The sequence below is a fragment of the Haliaeetus albicilla genome, chromosome 12 (genome assembly GCF_947461875.1).
Source record: "Haliaeetus albicilla chromosome 12, bHalAlb1.1, whole genome shotgun sequence".
Lineage (NCBI taxonomy): Eukaryota > Metazoa > Chordata > Aves > Accipitriformes > Accipitridae > Haliaeetus > Haliaeetus albicilla.
Genome location: NC_091494.1, coordinates 42,209,271 through 42,231,389, shown reverse-complemented (window position 1 = coordinate 42,231,389; position 22,119 = coordinate 42,209,271). Strand labels below are relative to the sequence as shown.

Below are 22,119 nucleotides of genomic sequence, written 5' to 3'. Positions count from 1 at the left end.
GCGGGGGAAAGGAAGGTGACTACCAATGGGAAGGGAGGGGCGGGGCTGGGAGAAGAGAGGGGGTAGGTTGAGGTGTAGAAAGGGGCGGGAGGAGGGAGGGGCGAAGAGGTGGGCCTTGGGGAGGAGGGAGGGGTGAGGGGCGGGGTCTGAGTGGGGAAGGGAGGGGCTATGTCTGAGTGGGAGTGGAGGGGCGGGGCCTGGAGAGGAGGGAGGGGCGAAGAGCTGGGATTGAAGAACAGAGAATCATTGGGAGAAAGTGAGAGGCGGGGCCAGAAGGAGAGAGGGGCGGAGCCCGTAGTAGGAGGGACGGGCGAGGGGCGGGGCTTGCCCCGCAAGGACTGGGGGGAGCTCGGCACAGGCCCAGCTGTAGGGGGGGGGGGGGGGGGGGGAACACGGACCCGTGGGGCAGAGGGATCTGTGGGGCAGGCTCCAGCAACGGCGCAGGAAGAAGTCTCAAGTTCCCAGACCCAAGCGTGGGGTTTATTGGTGGGTCCCAGCCCCACTGGGAAGGCGCCTTCTCCCACCCCAACCCCGGGGGGGGGAGGCCAGAGGCAGTGGGCCACCCAGAAGCCCCCCCCATGGCCCTGCCGGGGTCCCCAAACCACCCCCCAGCTCAGCTCCGGCAGGCACTGGCAGATCTCTGCCCTGGCTCCCCTGCACCACCCTCACAGCCAAGCCAAGCGAGGGGTGGCAGCAGCCATGCCCTTCCACCAGCCCTGGGAAACCGGGGACTTTTGGCAAAAAAAAAAACAGTGAGAGGGACACTATAACCTTATCAAAGCCCTGGCCCCCGCGGCCATTTCACACCCCATGTACCCTTGGCAGCCCCCCCTGCCCTTGCCCCTGTGGGACGGGGCATGTAGGGCTGCTCGTTTGCTTTTCCCCGGGGTGCCGCGTGGGAAGCTGGGGGAGTAGGACCCCCATTTCCACCGAGCCCGGTGTGGGAGCAGCTGGCTGCCCGCAGAGGAGCCCACGGAGGGCTGTGGCACAACAGGCCCCACAGGGAGGGAGGGCAAAGCCCTCACAGCCCCCCGGGAGCCCGACAGCAGCTACATGTTGAGAAAGGCAAAGGCCGACGTCTGCCGGCTGCCCTCTACGTCCGTCTGCCTGTCCTTAGGCTGGGACAGCGTCTGCGGCTCTGCCGGCGGAGAATCTGGGCAGAGCACCGCGCCGGGACGGGCCACCAGCTCCATGCCAGCGAAGAGGGACAGGCTGCAGGAAGGTGCAGGGGTGCCCACCGTGTCCCCCGCCAGCCTGCTCACCGCCTCCTGCTCGCAGGGACAGGCTGGCACCGCGGCACCGGGCTGCCCGTGGGTCTCCGCTTCTACTCCCTGCTCCTCGCTGCGGGCCGGCACGGCCACAGGGACCGGAGCTGCGTTCAGGGGGGTGAGGATGCTTTCGCCTGCCAGGAGCGGGATGTCCGTCAGCAGGTCCCCGGTGCACGGGGCTGAGCCCACAGTAAGGGCAGAGGGGTCTGAGTCCAGGCATGCGTTCTTCGGGGAGGGCTGGCCTCTGCAGAGAGCCTCGAACTGCCGCAGGATCTGGGAGGAGAAGAGTGGGATGGGTGGGAGTGAGAGCGGTGTCGGGAAGGGGGCCAGGCCCCAACCCCTTTTCCCAGTGTTGGGGATCAGCCCTAGTGTCCCCTCCCAGGGCTCAGCCTTGTCTCCTAGGCAGGGAGCATCACACACCCCCATGCTCCCCATTCCTGGGAGACGCGGACAATTCCCATCCCTCTGGGACAAGCACGGAATCATTCCCAAGAGCTGGGTGTCCCCAGCAACGGGCAGGCCAGTCCCAAGGAGTCCCCTGCTGCAGGGAGAGGGCACAGGGATGTCCCAGGAGTCACCTTCATTGCTCGGTTGGCGACAGGGCCGGGGCTGCCTTGGCTGAGCTGCTGCAGGTGCTGCCGAGTCACGGCAAAGATCTGGTCCAGGGAGAGCAGGTCGGAGCACATGAGGGAGGAGATGGCGCACATGGACCTCTGTGGGGATGAAAGCATGGCTGAGCCTGGCAGGCAAGACAGGCAGACACCGAAATGCCCCGGCTCAGCAGCGCTTCTTCCCCCCGTCCCTCCACCCTGCGACTGCAGCGGCACAGCCCGGGGTAGGGCAGCACCGCGGGCACATGTCGACGGCACACCAGGACTGCCCCATGCTCACCATGCGGACGCTGTCACTGGGGTCCTCCAGCGCCCGGCTGAGCAGCTCCAGCACCACCTCGCAGTTCAGCAGCCCGCACCTGGCCAAAAGGAAGGGATTACGGCCGCGCTGGCCACACGCAGCACCCACAGCCCCGGGAGCCGGCCGGGAGTGGGCAGCCTTCCTGCCTGGCAGCATTTCAGCCCCAGAGATCTGGATCAAGGTAGCCAGGGGGGTGAAAAGGGCTCAGGCTGTTCCTCAAAGCCCCCGCAGCACTCCCCACCCAGCCCTGCAGCACCCATGATCCCGGGAAGCATCCGCCTCAGGCACTTACTCCTTGACGAAGTGCTGTGCTTCCTCCCTGGTGAGGAAGACCCTGGCACCACGGGTCAGCGCTGACACCAGGCTCACCTCCCGCACGCAGTCGCCCAGGCTGTCAGCATCCACCCTGCTCAGGGAGATGCCTCGGTGGGGACAGGGGCCAGCCCTGCTCCCTCCTGGAGTCCCAGCGCAGACTCCACCACCCTCCGGCAGGCAGGGAGTCCCTCCCAGATCAGCTCCCCTGCCCGTGGCTCTGTCCACCCACGGACTGCCCGGGCTGGGAGGCCAAACATCCCAGGAGGAATTCAGCCCAGCAGTGCCAGGGGACTCAAATTAATGGTGTGGAAAACGAGGGCGCTATTCCTGGAGACGGAAAGCATCTCGGAAGGTCCTGGGGGAAGGGGACCCCCCACACAGCCCCGTTCTCACCTCTCAGCCACATGGGTCAGCTCACGGCTGGCCCCAGAGTGGCTGTCGCTGCCCGATTTGCTGCAGGAGTCCGAGGTGCGGCTCAACTCGCCGTTCCCCTGCGAGGAGTCCTGGGAGCTGTGCCCGCTGTCTGCCTCCTCCCAGCCGCCCCCAGCCAGCCCCGGCTGGTGGCTCACTGCAGGGACAGCAGCAGTGAGGTGCTGACCCCCAAAACAGCCCCGGTACCTCATGGGGACCCCCACCAGGAACGCCAGCAGCTGCTAGCCGTCCCAGCCCAGCGGCGGGGGGACCTACCTCGGGTGCTGTGCGCTGCGGTGGCCGCTGGTGGCTTCACAGCCCCAGCTGGGCTCCTGGCAGGTGAGGGGGCTCTCACGGGCTGGTAGGCATCCTCGTGGAGCTCCCTGTGGCGAGGCTGGGGCCCCTCCGGGGAGGGGAGCACAGCGTGGGCCACCGCTTCGGCCGCTCGCTGGATGGTGCTGAGCAGGGCTTCCCCCGTCGAAGCTGGGGAAAGGCCAGGGCATCAGGCGCTTCCCAGGGAGCCCAGTCCAGCCCCTGGGCACCCACCACCTTGCAGGGTGTCACGAGGGGACGGTGGGGACCTGCCGGCAGAGAGGAGCAGCCCCAGCAGCTGGGTTCCAGGCACAGCCCGGACTTCTGGCTGGAAAAGGTGGGGCGAGGAAGACCTGGGAGCTACTGGGACAGGCCACGAGGCACAAGCCAGCTTCCCACATCCCTGTCACACCTCCCAGCAGGGAAGGACCCGGGCAGAGCCCCCCACTGCCAGCCCTGCGGCCACGTCACCAGTCCCAGCACCCATCACATGGCTTGGGAAAGGGGAGAGCTTCCCAAAGCAAAGGGTGCAGCGTGGCTCTGCTCTGAGCTACCCAGAAACACCCACTGAGAGAGTGCTGGCAACCATGTTAGCCATCTCCAAACACTGGAAACCTGGTCTAACCCCAGGCTGGACCCCCAGGGCTGCGGCATCACGGTGCGCAGGGAGGGTTATACCGAGCAGAGGATCCACACAGGGCAAGGGGGCAGCAGCAGGTGGGGGCACAGCCAAGGACTTACCGGAGCTGCTTTTCTCACTGCTGAAGCCGAATCCTTGCAAGGAGCCGCAGGGGCTGGGGCTAGAGCCCATGCCTAGAGGAGGCACAAGGCATGTTCAGAGGGAGCACAGGCATTTGGGGTCACCCTCCCCTGCTGTTCCTCCCTCTTGCAAGCACAGGGGACTGCCTGGAGTAGTTGGAAGGAGCTGGGGAGCAGGGCAGCACCCCTCCGCTCCCCCAGGCATGCTTTTCCCTCTGACACAGTACCCTGCAGCCGGCTCTGGCCAGAGCTTTGGGACACCCCCAGTGAGCAGTGCCAGGGCCCGCAGTGGGGCAGGGGAAGCAGCCAGGCACCCATCATCAGGGCCTGCAGCACCCTGCCCTCACCCCCAACAGCCCCCCTGGCCAGTGGCCTCTCTGCACAACCACAGCTCCAGTCAAAGGGAGCCAAACCAGCCCAGCACTGCCAGCACGGCCCATGGGAGGTAACAGGGCTGTGAGGGGCCTGGGCTTACCTGTGGGAGGCAGGGGACGGGCAGGCAGTGCAGCAGGCTGGGGGAGCAGCGCATCCGAAAAGAGAACGCTGGCCAAGTCCTGCCGGGAGAGAGGGGGGGGTGGGCAGAGAGCTGGGGAGCGCCAGGCACCCCAGCGGGGCCCTGAGGCGGGGGTCTGGGAGGCAGAGCTGCCCTGCCGCTCCAGGCAGGGCTCGAGCGGTCCATCGGGCACAGCGGGAGCGGGGCCGGCACTCACCTGAGCGGCCGCGCGGACCTTCTGGTTCAAGCTGTTACCGTGGAGGGGATCTGGGGGCCCAGTGAACACTGCAAGGCACAAGGGCGGGAGGGCTGGGGGATGCTCAGCTCCTAGGCACGAGGCAGGATGGGGCAGAACCCCAACCCCGGCCAGTGCTCGGCCTCTGGAGCAGCCCCTGCAGGCAGGAGCCACCCTAGGTTCTCCCCGGCTGCCAGGCTGGGTTTTCCAGAACCACGCAGGGCCGCTCCCTGCTCTCCTGCCCCAGCTCCCCCACTCCTCACCCTGTTACCTGTTGCTTCCCGGATAAAGCAGGCATTCCTCTTCAGCTGCAGGACGAACTGAGGGGAGCCCTGGGTGCATGTGTGCAGCAGGATCTTCAGCACCTGCGGATGCGGGGCTCAGGGTGAGAAGGGCCAAATCACGGCTGCCCCGCCAGCCCCCGGCCCCGTGGCAATGCCCACGCTCGCTCTGGCCCATCACCCCGGCCCCGGGGCTCCTCTGCGGCCGGGGGGAGCCCCGCAGCAGCCATCCCCCCCCCACACCCTCACCACCACCGACCTACCTTCAGCTTGACATGGCAGGAGTTGCTCTGCAGCCGGTTGAGGAGATACTCCAGCAGGCACTGGCTGCTGCCAGGCGACTCATGGGAGATCTCTGGGGCGGGGGTTAGGGATCCTGCTCCCCCCAACTGGGACCGCAGCCCGCATCGGGGGGCAGCAGCAGCCCCCCCCACCCCACACCCCCCACCCCCCAGTTGCCAGCACCTCTCCCCCTCCAGCCCCAGCCCCGCAGGCCTCCCACACCCAGCCCGGCTCCCTGGAAGGATACTGGCGATCTCCTCAAACAGGTACCCGGGGCAGGGGACATCATCGTCCGCTGTGCCCCTCAGCAGCACCGGCAGCTGGAGGAGAAAGAGGAGGAGGAGGAGGAGGGATGGCGTGAGAGGGGCCGGTGCAGGCTGCGCAAGGCCAATATACAAACCCACCCACCCCCCCTCAACCCGGGGAGACCATACCGCCGCGCTGACATTACAGCCCTCGAAGCAAGTGACGTCACAGCTGTGACATCAGAGTGGAAGGGCAGGGGTGCCACGGCAAGGCCGAAGGGCCCCGGGCTCCGACAGCACGGAAGGTGGGAAGGTGCAGCGATGACGTGACGGGTGGCGGAGTGACGTCACGCCCTCAGGCAGCCCCGCCCCAGCCCCCCAACCCCCCCACTCCCACCCCCGGCCCGGCCCGGCCCGTACCCGGCTCAGGAAACTCAACCGGTCTCTCAGCGGCGCCGCCATGACACTCCCGGCGCCGGCCGTGCCCGGCCCGAAAGCGGCCTCGCGGCTCCGCCCCCCGGAAGGCGCGGTGCGCCAATGAGAGTGCGAGGTGCTGCCGTTCGGCCAGTCATCGGCGAGGGAGGGCGGAGCTCCGGGCGGAAGTGCCGCTCAAGGCTGACGCCAGCGGCAAAAGGGCGGGAGGCGGGAAGTAAACAACCGGCATCTCCGCCAATCAGAGCTACCGGCGACGAGAGGCCAATCAGAAGGGGATCGGGAGGTGGGTGCCGCGGATGACCAATCCTCGCTTTCGGCAGGCCCCTCCGACCAACCCGAGAAGGCGGAGGGGACGACCTTCACCTATCACCCAATCAGAAACCCAGCACGCTTTGATAGGCGTTCCGCTTCACCTATCGTCGAGCCTAGGGGGCGGGCATCCATCGCCACCCAATACGAGGGCGAGTCTCTTCGATGAGCGGGGCGAACGGCCAATCGGGGTTGCTCCGCCATGGCGGCGCCCAGGCCGTGAGGCGACGGCGGCGGCGATGTCGGGCCGGGGCGTCTGGCTGCGGGCGCGGGCGCGGCTGCGGCGTTTCCCCGCGCTGCTGGCGGGCTGCGGGGAGCAGGTGGGGCCGCGGGGCGGGGAGGGGGGGGAATCGGTTCCGGGGGTGGGGGCGGCCCGGTGAGCCCGGCGCCCCGCTCCGGTTCCCCTGTCGTTCCCCGCAGGCGGCTGCCTACGGCCGGTGCGTGGCCGCGGCGGCGGGCGGGACGGCGGAGCTGCGGAGGGACGTCTGCCTGGAGGAGTTCCGGGCGCTGCGGGATTGCTTCGCCCGGGCGGTAGGTCCCGGTCCCGGTCCCGGTCCCGGTCCCGGTCCCGGTCCCGGTGGCCGCCGGTGCCTCAGCCCGGCCTGAACCGTGACTCTTTGCAGGCGAAAGCGACGCCGAAGTGACTGCGGTGCTGGCCCCGGTGCCCCTCACCCTGCGCACCAGCCTGAAGATGCTTCGATAAAAATAATAAATAAATTAAAAAAACAAACCACCAAAACCTCTCAAATCCGGCCCGGTTTGTCCTTAAATTACAGAATAAAGAGGCAGGTGGAGCCCTCGGCTGCTACCCCAGCACCTCGGGCCCGGGGTGGCTGCCAGGCTCGGGCAGCCACCAGCCCCCGGGGCTGCTGGAAGCCGCGGCCCGGTCCCAGGTAGGCCAAAGAAGCAGCACAGCCATGGGATGAGGTGCCCAGGGTGACAGATCAGAGATGGAAATCCCCCCACGGCCTGGAGAGAGCAGCCCCTCGCACCCCCCCACCCCACGCCTTCATCTGCGCTTCAGGGAGCCCTTTCTTCCTCTCCCTTGCTGTGCTCCCAACATTCAAGACCCATTTTCCAGCTGCCAGCGAGCTCCAGCTTTGCTCAACAAGAAAATTTCCTGCAACGGCAGCAGGAACTGCAGGGGCGAGACGGACACCGGCCCCCGGGGGATGGCAGGAGCTCTGGGAACAGCCGGGTGCATGGCGCTTCGGGATAGCAGCCCGCATCCCTGCCATCAGGTTCCGAACGCTCCTGCTCTGGCAGCGGCTCTGCTGCAGCTGCTTGATCCCCTGAATGTCAAATTAGACGTTTTCCTCCCCAAGCCAGGCCCCGCATGCAAGGGCAGCAGGAGGATCTCGGTCTCCCCTCCTCTTCCCCAGCAGCAGCAGCAGCAGCAGCAGCAGCAGGGAGGAGCAAATCTCAAAAAAAGCACAAAAGCCTCTTTTTTCCTTCGGGGCGCAACTCCCTGCAGGTACAGAGCAAAGCAGACACTGCTGCCTGCCCAGGCAGCCACAGCTCTGTGGCCAAATAAGGCTTACCGATCTTTTTTTTTACTTAAAAAAAAAAGAGAATGTGGATCAAAATGCTTCAGTTTCTTTTATTGATCAGCTCAGCCTCCCCTCCGCTCTCTCCCACCAAACGCTCCACCCCAGTATGAGCAGTCCCCGGCAAGCGGAGGCGATGCAGCTCCTGCCGGCTTCCAGCCCGGTTTGGGGTTGCCCACGGCCTGCGCCGTTCCCAGCTGCTGAGGAACATCGGGAGCATCTTTGGTCCTTTTGTATTCACGCAGACAACTCAATGCCAACAAACTGCAGGCAGGTCTGACCCTGCAGGGCAGGAGTCTGCCCTCACCCTGCCCGGGACAGACCAGGCCAGACCCTGGCAGGTAGCAAAGGGCAAGAAGGGGCAGATCCGGCTCCTGCTCCAGCTCCCTCTTGCTTTAGAAAGGCTGGTTGGTGCCACAGGGGACAATGTGTCCGCGCCGCAGGCTGAGAGACACGCTCTGGAGCCCGCTGCCACCATCCCTGCCCCGACAGACATGTACACAGCTGCGGAGCGGCTCCAGGACTCCCGGCCGCGTTGCTTGTGCTTTAAGACAGCGTAATGGAGAAGCTCACTGGTACTATGGGGGAAGTCCTGAAGGTTAAGGCCATGACAGTCACGGGGAAGTAGCACGGGTGGTCCTCCTGAAGAAGTATGCCCAAGTCTGTGGCTGTTGCCCTGTGGCTCTGTGTCATTTTAATGAGAAATTAAGATGACATCCTTCAAGCAACAAGCACACGTCCCAGGCAGGCGGCAGCAGAGTTCCCAAGTGACCAGAACCGGTATGACAGTCCCATGTGTCCGATAACGACCCATCCCTGGCTCTGCAAGGTCCCATCGGACACGAACTCAACGAGGCTAGTTTACCAAAGACACTTTGAGATACGGATATAAAAACCACCACAGTGATGAGGTCTGTAGACTCCAGGCTGGGAAATTTCAGCCATTCTAGTGAGAGCTTTGGGATTTGATTTCTTACATTCGCAAGTCAGGATGTAAAAACAACCAAAAAAAAAAAAACCAACAAAGGGATGAATCACTGTCTGGGAGCCTGAAACCAACCAGGGCTCTCATAGAAGCTCTTCCCTTCCTTGCTCATAAAATACATTTCCAGGGGCGGAGTACTGACATCTATGGATGTAAAACACAGCACAGAGGGGGGCTGGGAAGAATGCACAAAACAAACACGCTCCACCGCGTTACAGAGAGAAGAGGTAGGTATGCTTGAGCCAAGCCCCTGAGTCTGCCCTTTTAAGCCACGTCTTTTGTTCCCAAATTAGTCATCTCTTGCAGAAAAATCAAGCTGGTTTGGGAAGGGTCGGGGGGGGGCATTCTGCAGCCCCCGGGTTGAGCTTCATAATGCACTTTGGACAGGAGAAGTCAAGCTTGAAAGCCCAGATGAGAGTTGAGCGTCCGGGGAGGGTGGCGAGAGCAAAGCTCTGTGTTATTGCTAGTGTGTGGCCAACCAATTAAATCCCTGGGAGTAGAGGCAGCACAACAGCAGCAGTTGTGCCCGTTTAAGGCAGCGTTTCTACTAAACTAGGTTCCTAAACCACAACTATCTCCTAAACATGCAAGACTAACAGCTCCCATTTCAAGAGAAACACCAAAGCAATTGGCTAAGCTGGTCCTCAACTCATGACTTGATGCTTCTCCAGAATAAAGCCTTTCCCTAGATGTTGCGATCCCTGGTTCCCCTCCTTCCGCAGCCCCAGGCCTCTGCCCCAAAGCCCCACACAGCCTGGGCAAAGGAACCCGAGGCAGGTGCCAGGGAAGCTTTTCCAAGCAGGCGGGGGAACCTCGGGGAAGACCACCTCGGTTCTGAAAGGAGAGTTGAGAGCCGGATGGAGAAGGCAATTTGATATGAACGAGATGTTGAAAAAGGTCCTTGAAAAGCCAGCCTGGCAGGGAACCAAGGTAGATGGCAACCTCTGAAAGCCAGAGGACAGCAGGAGCTTTTCTTTCAGGGTTGCCATCTCCTCAGCCACCGGCAGGCACGCACAGCAAGGTGCTACTGTCGCAGAGACTCAAGAAGCCCACGGTCCCCTGAACGGTGCTCATGGGTCCAAGGAGATCCTGTAGGTCCAAGCACTGTGTCCAGCAAAGTGCTGCTGGCTTAGACCAACCACTGCCTGAGCAACAGTGGCCAAAAAAACAGCTGGTTAACTTGAACCTTCCCTATGGAGCTCCTCAGCCCTGTGCCTGTGGCCAACACTCGCAGCCACCCACCGAGCCCAACCACCCCGCTCACACGCTCCCGTCCGCCTGCGTCATCTGCTTGATCTGCCGGCTGTGGACCACCTGCTGAGCCCCCTCCGCAACTTGGTTTAATCGTGTCTCTAGAGCACTCCGGAGGTCGTTTACTTTCACATCTGGAAGGGGGTTCAGGCCAATTAAGACCCCCGCCCCCTGTGCAGCCTCCTCCTCCTCGGGAGGCAGCAGGTCCCGTCTCCTCCGGCGGAGGTCCAGGTCCGCCTGCAGTTTCAGGTCCCGGTTCGGTTTGACGTCATGGTCCAGCTTCTCGTCCCCCTGGGCAGTTGCTCCTTTCTCAGTCTTTTGGGCAGGAGCATTCTCAGGGCCTGGTTTCTTCTCAGCATCGTTTGAGAGACCTCCGTCCCCCTGCCTCTGCTTGCTCCGCAGACCTCCCTGCGGGTCCTGGGCCATGTCCGCCACATTCTCCCGAGGAGCTTCTTCCATTACCTCCCCTTTGCCAGCCAGGTCCCTCTGCGAGGCCTGCTGCCATCTGCCAGCACCCTCAGCTCCCTCGGCATCTGCACCTCTCTGACGCTCCCGTAGGTGCTGCTCGCTCTCTGCCACGTTCCTTTTACTGGAGGAGTCCAGTGCAACTGCCAGGTCTTTGGGCTCCACCTGACTCAGTGCTTTGGCTTTAAGGTCTATTCCTGAGTCTCTTTCCAGACTCTTTCCTGCTACTCCCTGAACTTTGGCAGCCCCCAGCTGTTCTCTTTGGATGGGAGCTGTAGCTACTTCCACGGCTTTCAGGGAATTCTTCTTCTCATGGACGTCTCTTCCAACTTTGGCTTCATGATCTCCTCCTAAATCCTCCGCCAAGGGCTTCTTTTCTAGGTGGTTTCTGGCAGCTGGAATGTGTTGGGCATCCCCATGAAGGGGATCCCAGTTCTCCGCGGGATTTTTAACAGCTCTATCATTCTCCTGTGGCGGAACCTTCCGCTCCTTGGGAAGAACCCCAGGAATCTCACGCCTGTGCCCAGCCTCTTCCAGCTTTCCTGCAGTCCCCCTGCGCTGCTCCACAGAGTCAGCAGGCTGCTTGCCCGGGTCCTGCGCAGGGTGCTCCAACAGCTCTTTGCTGAGCGGCTTTGCAGCAGCTTCTTGCTTAGCTCCGAGGCCCTCATCCTCCTTGCTCTTGGAGAGAGGCACAGCGGGCTCCTGCTGCGTTTCCACTGCAGAACAAAAACCTACATGTAAAAGCTTTTTCCTACAAGTGAGAGATTCCCTTCTTCTGCCACCATGTTCTGTACAACAAGGGACAGGAGAAGAGATTACACTACCAATGGCCATGCAGGAGAACAAGGAGAGTCATGGGGGAGAGTGTTATCCCTGCACACAGGGGCCGGGGATCCCCACCTCGGAGGTCAGGGTCAGATACAGGAATGGCTTTTGCAGAACAGACTCTGCCATGTGCCAAACGGACTCAGATCTCTCCCAGTCCGATTTTAAAGCTGCTTTGAACAGTGACCAGCCCTTGGAGGGGTCGCGTTCTTTGGCGATGTCCTTACCCTGCTTTGGCTTCTCCTCTCCTCCCTCCTCCTGCCTCTGCTGGTGGATCTCCTTGTGCTGCTCTTCAATTACAGCCAGCAATTTTGCCTGCTGGTCAAGTAGCTGCTTCTGCTGTACCTGCTGTTCTTTGATCACCTGCAGCAGCACAGCATGATCCAGCAGTTTCGCCTGCCCCGCTTCTAGAAAAGGGAAAAAAAAGAAAGAAAAAAAAAATTCCATGACCCAAACCCCGCACTAATCATCTCTCGGCACTGGAGGGGCTGCAGGGGCTTTCCTTGGCAGGAAGGTCCTACTCTGCAAACGCTGCCCATTTACCAGAAGGGAGGGAAGGATGCGGCACAGCTCTGCTGCTGGCACTGATGGCAATCACAGCAGCACCACTCCGGTGTACCTCTGCCAAGGACGGCAGCCAAAAGCCCAGACTGGCTGCTCACTGCCACATGTACTAACACAGGACATTGCCCTCCCAAGATCTGGGCTGAGGGATCAAAACCAAGCTCTCATTAACTGCTCAGGGAGAGGAGCCGTGAAGAAGAGGTACAGGGGAGCAGCTCTGCTGGAGTCCCAGCGCAGGGAAGGATGAGGCAGCTGCTTGGCACAGGAGCTGGAAAAGGACAGGACTGGCAGAAGTTGGTCAAGAGTGAGGGGCTCAACTGCCCAAGCGAGATGAGTTGCTTTTAAAGCTGCCTGCGGTACCTGGGGAAGACCCAGCGCTGCTGCAGCTCGGCTCTCAAGATCAGCCAGGCTTCTCAAACACAGATGTTCTATGTGTGATGATCTATCTCCTTAACACACTGCAAAGACTTCATCCCAGCTAAACCGAGCCTGGAAAGGCCGCAGGCAGCAAACTGGTAATCTTAGGAGGAACTGGAAGAAATTGGCTAAGGTGCAGCAGTGGGAGATGCCCTCAGAGGGGAACTACCTGCATGGTGGGATAAACCTACACAGAAACATCGACCCAACACATGAGGTACAGTTGCTGAGCTGGGTCTTTTCAGGGGGCAAGTCCTGTGTTACAGCCAGAGCGATGAGGCTGCTGTTGTCTCTTCTCCTGGCTTAGACAAGCCAAGATCTAGCCCAGCCCACGGCAGGAAAACACCCACTGAACAACACTCCTGAAGTTTTTGGCTTTGAGCACAGTGAAAGGGCTGGGATCCCGAGCTGCAGTCAACGGTTTAACGGCCGAGAACTCTCGCACGCAGCAGCGCAGGTGGTCAGGCAGGTTGAAACCACAGCGGTGCAGAAAGGCAGCCCCACCTTCCGCCGAGCCGAGCCACCACCGCAATAAAACTGAGCTCCCCGCGTCACGTAACAGGAGGAAATCCCTGCCCACCGGCCCTTCGCAGCCACGAAGTCACACAAAACAGATGAGTGCATTTCGGGCCAAGCAGAAGTGACTCACGTTGATTCACTCGCTGCAAGCGACACGTCACGCACAAAATATGAGTCCCAGCTCTGCACGGAAACGTTGCTGCCTTTTCTCTGCCTGGACAGACACCCAGACGTATCGTATCTTATCTGGAGGGTACAAACCTGTGTGTTGCTTGCCTCCCATACCAGCAAGCAGCTTTCCTCCGAAACTCAAGGTGTTTCGAGACTATTATGCCTCACAGGAAATAATGTCAAAATTAATAGCCTGTAAAATGCCATTTAAATTAAAAAGGGATGCTGTCCAGGTTAATCCTTCTCCAGCATGCACTGCCTCCCCCTGTCCCGCTAATCACCCACAAGGTGATTACAGAGAAATATTTCCAGTTCACATTATGGCGCTATTAGCTGAGGGCCCCTGGAATTCCCCTTCTACTTCGTTTAAAGAAAGTTGGGCTGTGAAGGGGAATTTGGTCGTTTCAAGAGAGCAATTGACTTCTGGAGATCTGTTTATTTTTTGCACTTTGCTCAGAATAAACAATGAAAACAGAAGTCATTTCTACTATCTTGCTCTCCAAGACTGCCAGGTCCCAGCTCGGCATGGGAATGTTTGGGTTGAACACACAGCAGGCAAAGGTTTAATGCCAAATCAAAGCATTTCTCACCCAGAGCTCTGCAAACACGTGTAACTCCTGTGTTTGTGCAGCACACCTCTTCCACACAAACCAAAGGCAGCGCTATCTCCCGGCTCCTCCTTTGATCGTGGAGGAAGCAGGCCTCAGCCAGTGCTTTGGCTGGATTTTAACAGGCACTCTTCATAAAAAAAAAAAATCTTAAATCATTATAAAATGAAAGTACCTGAGTTCACATGGCCCAGGGCAGCTACAGCCAGAGCGCTCAACAACGGTCCCGGTGAGGCAGCTGTTTGCAGAGAGCATCTACAGAGCTGCACACCCTCCGCCTTGTTCCCCTGAAGCCTTTTCACACTTTCCACCCTCTCCCAGCCTCTGGGTACGAAGCTCAGCTCAGAGCAGAGGAGCAGAACAAACCCAGAGCACCTTTTGGTGACATCCTTGTGGGAGAGCATCCCCAGCAAGTCCCACACAGACCGATGGAAAACCCCACAGAAACTCAGGTCCCTTCATCCTCCTTGAAATAGGAAGAGTCCTCATAGTCCGTACCCACCGCTAGCTTTTTACACTCAGTTTTTAAAGTCCCATTGCAATACAAAATGGAAAGAAAATAATTAGAAAACCAAGATGTAACCACTAAAAAAAGAGGAGGGCAATACGCTCCCCAGGAGCAGAGCCTGCCCACTGCTATTGCTCATCGGACCAAACACCCATCACCTTCGGACCAGAACGAAGGTAAAGAGCCTTTGGACCCCATCACGCACATGCTGTGAGTCCAAGCTCGGGCTCCAACCCCTCTTGCAAGGCAGAGGTCGAAGGCAACGAGCTCAGCCTGAGGAAGAGCTCACCGCACCAGTACCAGCACCGAGGTTCCGTGGAAGGAGCAGACGGGGGCTTTGTCACCGCTGCCCCGCACGATTACGTGCCCAGGTCTCCCCATGTGCTACAGCCCACATCCGCCCCACATCCCGAGGCTGTAGGGCGATGCCCACCCACCTCCCCACCGTGCTGCTGGGTCCCTCCGTTTTGCACCAGCCAAACAGTTTCCTTCCAGTCTCGCTCTTGCTGGGGCAGCACCGCCTGCGCTCAAGCCGCCAAAGCCGGGGAGCAGCCGGGCCCGGGTGCCAGCGTGACTCACGTCCTTGAGCAGCCCTGCCAGGGGCTGCACCGCGGAACAGCCGCAGGCGTGAGCCCGCTGGCGACAGGCACTAATTGCTGCCGTCGCGGAGGTGACTACGGCCTAAAGCTATGTGCTGGCAAGAGCCAAGAACAGCGCTGGCTGGCACAGTCCTCCTGCAGAGAGAAATCCGCACTCACAGCCCCGGCTCCCGGGGGGACCCCAGTGCCTTCCCCTCCCCACACACCCCAGGGACGCACACTCACCCTCCAGCTTGCTCTCCGCGTTCTCCTGTTGCTTGTCCTCGGTGTTTCGGGCCTCCCTCGGCTCCAGCTGATCCGCTCCGTCTGGGAGGGGCAGCTCCTGCTTTTCACCTGTGGACAAACAGATCGACAGACCTTTGCAGTCAATAAGGATGCTCCAGCAGCAGATGTTCTCTAAAATGACTCCACATCGTGTTGTCCCTCCCTGCCTAAGCCAGCGCAGTTTATATTCAACCCGACGACTGCAAGGGAAGTAATAAAAAAAATATTTAACAATCTTATAGACTCGTGGCAGCGAGCCAGCGCTAACTACCTCAGCCAATTAAAATGCAAGAACGGTTCTAACTAGCTTTTAGACGGGCACTTAGCAATGTGTTACCTGTCAAGATCTCCCGGCTCCGTGTCCCCAGTGAGTTCATAGACGCACAGGAACAGCATGGCACCTGACATTTAGTAGGCTAGCAAACAACTGTTTGACAGATATTATAGTAGCTGTCAAAGCCACCAGATTCCTCCTTCTCCCCAACAGCTGCTGAAGGGGCTGTGCATGCTCATACGCTAATCTCGTGAAATTAAAAGCGAACACTGGGATGTAGGTAGGAATAACCAAATTGCCCAGTCTCTGGGGGGGGATTACAGGCCAAGAGGAGAGTTTGTTCAGACAAGCTGCCGTGGAGGGAGCTTACCAGGGTCGCCTTCCTTCTCCAAGGACTTCACAGCCTCCTCTGCTTTCCTGGGGAGCTGGAGCTTTGATTTCTCCCTGTCACCTGCAGCCTCAGCTTTCTTCTCACCGTCCGGCATGGCAGCTTGCGCCTTGGCTTCCAGCACTTGTTTGTCTGGCTCCAGCTCTTTGTATGGCGGCCTGCCATCCTGCTGCACGATCACCTCCAGGACGTTCTTTGGATTCTTAACGGGCTTGTCAGTCCCTCCCTGCAGTTGGTTCTCAGCAATCGCTTCCTTCCCTTGTTTTGGGCCAAGTGCCTCTTTCTGGGGATTCAGTGCGGCTGGCTCCTCCAGCGCCGGCTTAAGCAGACCATCGTTGGCTCCTCCGGGCACAAGCTTGTTCTCATCGGATTCCTCCCGCTCCCGCCCCATGTCCACGACCACTTCGTCATGCGGGACAGGTGGTTCATGGCGATGCGCTTCCCCCACAGGCAGGGCAATCCCTAGGGCGGACGACAGGCAGGGTTAGGGGGCTTGAGACTGATGGGAGAAAGTAACAGGCAGCAGGTTCACAGCGCACCCAGCTACCTGCTGCCCTTTTTCAGCCCTGTCTTTCCTTCCTCATCAGGAGGCTGCGTTCCTAACGAGCCTCGAGAGCATCAAATACTAAATCACCTTCAGTCCATGAGATCAGAATCTTTATCTGAAATAGTCCTGCAGCGTACACCTCTCAGCTCCAAAGCTGGCACCCTTTCCCCAGGTTCCTCGTTACCTTGATCGGGACGGTCAAGCTGCACTTTCTCCTCTGGCTTTCCTCTCTCCTCCTCTCTCTTGGGTACCTCCATGGGCACCTTAATTTGTGGCTGCTCCATCTCCTCCTTCTCATGCAGCAGCTTCGGTTTATCGCGGTCATCCTCCGCCTCCTCTACTGCCGGGTTCTGGTCTGCAAACGCAGGACAGTTAATTGCACGAGGTTACGCACGGCTGCGTTGTCAGTCCACCGGCAGGATCAAGGCAATTGCTTTGTCTGCTGCGACCACCCCCCCCCCCAACACAAGCTGAACAGCTATTTTCCCTTCAGCGTTAGTACGGAGGGTTTGGGGCTTTTGTTCTGGGGTCGCTTGTTTGTTTTCCCTACAGTGGCTTTTTATGGAGCTGCTGGCACAGAAGCCCAGGCCAGGCAGCGAGGCAGGGCCGGGATGGAGCCGGCTGCCGCTGCGAGCCCATGCCGCCAGATGGTAGCATCCTCCCGGCTCCCCCACACCGGACCCCCGAGCACCGGGAGAAACCGAGGCGAGGGTCCGGCCACAGCCCCCCATCGCCCGCCTGCGCTGGCTGCGTGCCGCAAAGCGGCTCAAAACCGCTTTGATTTTTTTTTTTCTTCTTTTTGTGCACGAGCGTTTCCCCAGCCCTTGGAATGACGCAAGGAGGATGGGAGGGAAGGAGGGAGAAGAGCTGCACGACCCCGCAGAAGGCACGAAGTTTTGAGGAGCACGATTAAATAAGGCATTAGGGGGAACTCCCGAGGGAGACGGGGGACTCTCCCCATCTCTCTCTCAAAGAGACGGGATGTTTCCGGAAGATGCATCCCAGTCAGACCAGTTACTGGGTTCAGCACTGGAGTAACCACGTGGAATTCGTGGCACGTCCCACAGGATGGGAACGGTCCCTTCCGACCCCAGGGTGGCAGAAGACAACCCACACGGCGTGAACAGGGAGTGAACTCTTCCTTAGAAGAGCAGCAGAGGAGGAAATCTAATTGTTTCCCAGCACTAAAGTTGTTCTGCAGATTTTTTTCCATCCAACAAACACTGAAAAAAAAAATTAAAAAAATCTATCTTCTGTAACAAAAAAAAATTCCCAACTCTTCCCCCCATTTGCCCTCCCCCATGCGATTTCCTTTGGGGAATTAATTCTATAAACATCTTTCAATTTTCTCCTCCCCCTCTGCAGGGCTGGTGCGATTTATTACAAGATGAACTCATGGGAAAGAAGAGATTGCCACAACTTCAGCTGCGTGGGCCTTACCCAAGTTGGGGGGAAAAAAACCCCAACAAAATAAGTACAAAATCCTGGCCCAGAGGGATCCATGCCAGAAGGACCCAGCACCTCTCCAGAAACCTGGACTCTCTGGCCCAGAGCTCTGCACCCAGTTGAAGGGACGTGCGCTGGGGCTGGCCGGCTTTCAAAGTTTCTTTGGTTCGGGAATGACGGTGGGAGGGGAAAAGGACTCAGATTTTCTGAGAAATTCGAGTCTAGTACCCAAGGGTCCCTCTCTCCATTGAGGGACTTCCCAGGGTTCAGCAAGTCAGGGCAGGACACTCCTCCTTTCAGGAAAAAATGGACTGCAGGAACCAGTGCCCAGCCCTGGACGGGGGCCCTGGGAAGCAGGAGGCTGAGGCCGGGGAGGGGAGTGCTCGGCACGGCTGCGGATGTTCCCAGCTAAATTCTGGCCTCGCAGCAAAAAATTATTTACTCTATTGAGTAAAGTTTGTCGTTAATTGGTTCATGAAGCCGGGAGATGGCTGCATTCGGAGAAGACTGCGGTGCATCTGAAACCAGAGGATCCAGGGAACCTCAACGTGGGCAGAGCCGTTCCCACAGCAGAAGGGAATGACGACCCGAGGCAGCCGTGCAGCAAGATGATGTTCAAGAGGGGAAATAAAAAGGAAGAGTGGGGGGAAAGCTCTCCACGCAAGTGGGAAATGGAGGAGTTAAAACCCAAACTACCCCCATGTGCACAGCAGGGTTTGGCCAGAGGACCCTGCAGCAGGTGAAACCCCCCGCGGGTCCGGGACACGACCGAGGGGCTGGGGGAGACCCACTGCTGGCAGAAGCGTCAATTGTAAATCAAGAGGCAGAGGCATGTTCCCTCTTCTGCAAACAATGCAGGAAAAGACCAAAACACAAACAAAACACAAACAAAAATAAAAGTCTCCACGCCATAATAAGACAAAGTTGCCTCTAAGCCGTCATTTGCTCAGCAGGAAACAAAATTAAGTTCATCATCAGGGCGTGAATTAACGACCTCTCACACTGCATGGAAATCTATAAGGGGCTATATGTGGTTTGCAGAGAACAATTTTGCTCAGGATGTGTAATAATCGCTCTAACTGTCTAGTCGCCCTCCAGGTCCCTTTGGAGAGCGTTACAGTAATGCTGTGCCTCTTAATGTTTTATGAGTGGCGTTGGACTTTACAGGCAAGGGCTGAGAGGCTGTAAAAGCTTTTTGGCTTACAACAACAGGACCTGGGCGTTAGGCAGCATCAGGAGGGTTTGCTTTGCCTCGGCACAGCCCCTGCTGCCGGTGGGTCTTGCCGAGCCGCCCCGGCTCACGATGCTCTTCAGCAGCTCCGCTCACACGCACGGGGCGGCGAAGGGAAGCCAGGGCTTTCTGCAACTGATTTGTGTGTGTGCGTGCGCGCGCGTATGTGTTGTGGTTTGCCAACAGCCTCTCTAGGCTGCAATAAAATTTCATGATTAGCAACCTAAAAGCTTCCCTTCCCCCCTCCCCGCTCCTGGTTTGGATAGTAGCAACAGTCCCAGAAAGGCATTAAATCCCTCCTCACACGGTTTTCCTATCGCTCTCGTCCACCGCAGCAATGACTGTAGATGAAAGCTGGGTCCACACAGCCTGCTCTCAGCAGAGGCAGCGAGGCGGGCCCCGCTGTGCTCCCCCTGAGCCGAGGGGGATCCGGCAAAGGGACCGGGGAAGCCCCGGGGACAGCACAGGGAGCTCAGGGACACACCACCCTCTCCGTGCCGCTGAGCGGTGCCCGGAGCATCGGCCAAGAGCTGACAAGGAACATGGGGTTCAGGATCTGCTCGTGCCGGTCCAGCTCCAGACTCGCTTAAATAGCTTTCAGCGCAGTGAAATGGAACAAGATCCAAGAGCTCGTGCTAAGGAAAACGAAGAACAAGCGGGGCAGAGGGATGGGGGAAAACCGCTGCCCTCAAATATGCCGAGCAGCCCTGCACGCCCGAGCAGGACAGGGACAAGCCCTCCCCAGGGAGCCCCACGCAGCCCCCCCGGCCCCAGCTGTGCCTCCAGGAACCCCCCTCCCCCTGAAACGGTTACAGATTTCACAAGGTTATCGAATGGCATCACTGAAATTAGTTCACAGTTGTCTCCTGACGCACCAGCAGTAAAAACGAACCCAAATTACAAGAGGCTGATAGTTCCTTTTCTGTGTCACAGGCACTATTAAAAGCTCGCTTGCACAAAGCACCAGGGAGAGCTGCAGCAGAGTCAAGCTGTTCCTGCAGCTATTAGGAGCTGTGCATAATCCACGTCTCACACATGTTCAGGGCTGCTCTGGCTAATAACGCCTGCAGGGACGCAGCCTGCGGCCAGACAGGTCTCTTTTTCGGGGGCAAACACGCAGATGCAGCACAGGGACGGCGAAGCCCTCGGCGTCGTGCCTTGCAGCTCACCGGCAGCCAGCAGAGAAGCCAAACGCAGACCCAAGTTTCACCCAAGTCCATATAACGCAGACCACCACATCCAGGAGGACACGTGGGATGGATGGAGAAGGGTCCCCAGCATGCCGGCTCCCAGGAGCACCGGGGAAAGGGCGCTCTTACATAAGGAGCGTGAATCAGGTCTTTGTTACCCGATATTGCACAACGCCAGAGAAAGAAAATGAAGCAGCAATGATCAAGTAAGGAGCTGAAAAATATTACAAAATCTTAATCCACCCCATGAGACCCTCTAGGGTGCTTTCAAATACAGAGAGAAATTGCCTAATTAGCTTTTTTTTTTTTTTTAAATGGATAATTGCCTTCATGAGCTTTCACAGGCAGCTTAGCAACCTTTTAACATACGCGCACACGCTGCATGGAGCGCTAGAACGTTTCTGAAAGGGGTTTTATACCTTTCCCGAAGAGCTGCTGACAGTAAACCTCAAGCAATACAGGCAGGGGCTGTAATGGGCACTTGGGTGTCGTTAGTAAAAACACTATTCAGAGTTTGCTGGTCAATACGTGTTCACATAAAAGGGCAATGTTCTAATATTCATAATCCCAGGGCCCACAGGGCAGGGTTTTAATGAAAGTCTGTACAGTTCTGGTCTCCGTAACATCAAAGAGGCCAATAAAACTCCTCTCACATGCTGACAGGCAAAAGTCAGACGGTGAAGGCAGGACTGGGAAAAGGCCCCGCACAGCCCCCAGCTTTGCCTCGGCCAGGCAGCTCCCGACCCGGGGCAGGGGGGTGCAGGGAAGGGACGCGGCAGCTCCCTCCACCCGGGGAAGGAGCCGAGCACCCACCACTGGTGCCTGGGGAGAAGCCGCGTGTTTCTGCTAAAGCCCCGTGCAAGGAATACGAACCAGATGTGCGCCGGCGAGGGCACCCAGGTGATGCAGGGCAGCCCGCATCCTGCGCTCCCCTTGAATGACAGGATGCAGCTGCTGCAGTGTTTTCCAGGCTGCAGGCTCCTGTCTCTGCAAAACAAGTGGGGTGAGGACAAGGGGGGGAGCCGCGGGCTGGGGGATGAAGGGCACCATTTAATGCCTCTCATTGCTAGTCAAGCCGACATCCTGCAGAGGCACAGGGAGGCACGGATCCAAGGCACGGGGCGGTTTGCAGCACCGGCTCTCCCAGGGGCAGCCCCACGTCCACCCATCACCGCTTCCCCAGCGCCGGCTGCCCTGCGAGTCCTTGTCCCCCTTCCTCCGCCCGGCTCCATCTCCCTCCGTGCCATCCCGCTTCCTCCTCCCATGGAATGGAGCACCCAGGCCAGGCTCTGCTCCCCAGGGCAGAGCCAGCAGCCCCCCCGCTACGAAAGGGACCACGTTGGACTCGGAGGGCAGCTGAGCTTTCCCTGGGCAGATGCTCGTCAGTGCATTAGGAGCTGCACAGCTCCTCCCTGGGAAGTTTACGAACCAAGAGCGCTAAAACCGCCTTCCTCCCAGGTAGGATTATTTAATCCAGCAGCAAGTACCACACAATAAGGGCTAATGCCGACGAGCTCTGGGCACACGCGGTGGGTACGGCAGGGCGACCGACGAGTCGCTGCGCTACGCGATGATTAGACGCAGGCGTCCTGCTCTGCCGCCCCGGTTCACGCGGAGAAGTGGAGAAGAGATTTAGCAAACTCCAGCGGACACCATCTTTTATGGGACTTTTTTTATTTTCCCAGTCACAAGAACACGTGTCATTAACGACTCCTCCTGAAACGAGCAGCTGTTCTTTGGCCATTACTGCTCCAAAATTAACCAAGACGGAAGAATTCAATTGCATCCCTCCTCCCAGCCCTGCTGAGTGTGCTCGATTAAGGGATTGAGAGCATCTTTTGCTCAGAGTTCACGGGCATCCTAGTGCCTGAGAAGGCATGCACGCCTTGGGTAAACCAGGAGCACGAACGCATAAAACTCCACCGCTGCCAGGGACGAAGCAACCCAGGAGTCAATGTTATCGGCGGCAGCACCGGTGTCTCGGAGACACTCAAAGCTGCTCGGCAGGAACACAGCCAACAACCAGGAGGGAGGATAATCTCCAGAAGAGACAGCCCCTTTCT

At 59.1% G+C, this 22,119-nt stretch overlaps 2 protein-coding genes across 3 annotated transcripts in view; both read right to left on the bottom strand.

Annotated features, from left to right (window-relative positions):
- Positions 1–458: 458 nt before the first annotated feature.
- On the bottom strand, positions 459–6,050 carry TEPSIN (TEPSIN adaptor related protein complex 4 accessory protein). Of its 2 annotated transcripts, XM_069799440.1 has the most exons (13): positions 5,934–6,050; positions 5,516–5,588; positions 5,250–5,341; positions 4,977–5,070; positions 4,688–4,755; positions 4,453–4,531; positions 3,960–4,031; positions 3,183–3,389; positions 2,889–3,063; positions 2,473–2,586; positions 2,160–2,238; positions 1,847–1,981; positions 459–1,541 (listed from the first exon to the last, which is right to left on the bottom strand). In XM_069799440.1, exons 1-13 carry the CDS (start codon positions 5,973–5,975, stop codon positions 1,050–1,052), a joined length of 1,722 nt encoding a protein of 573 aa, XP_069655541.1. In that variant the 5' UTR covers positions 5,976–6,050; the 3' UTR covers positions 459–1,049. The 2 variants fall into 2 exon arrangements, with proteins under 2 accessions (XP_069655541.1, XP_069655542.1); XM_069799441.1 differs by lacking the exon at positions 2,473–2,586.
- Positions 6,051–7,837: 1,787 nt separating this feature from the next.
- Positions 7,838–22,119, bottom strand: part of SLC38A10 (solute carrier family 38 member 10) — a 38,565-nt gene continuing 24,283 nt past the window's right edge. Inside the window, exons 12-16 of the mRNA XM_069799438.1 lie at positions 16,374–16,544; positions 15,625–16,104; positions 14,942–15,049; positions 11,558–11,737; positions 7,838–11,221 (exon numbers count right to left, since the gene is read on the bottom strand). Coding sequence (XP_069655539.1) covers positions 10,050–11,221; positions 11,558–11,737; positions 14,942–15,049; positions 15,625–16,104; positions 16,374–16,544 — 2,111 coding nt within the window. The 3' untranslated portion in view covers positions 7,838–10,049. The remainder of the gene's footprint in view (positions 11,222–11,557; positions 11,738–14,941; positions 15,050–15,624; positions 16,105–16,373; positions 16,545–22,119) is intronic.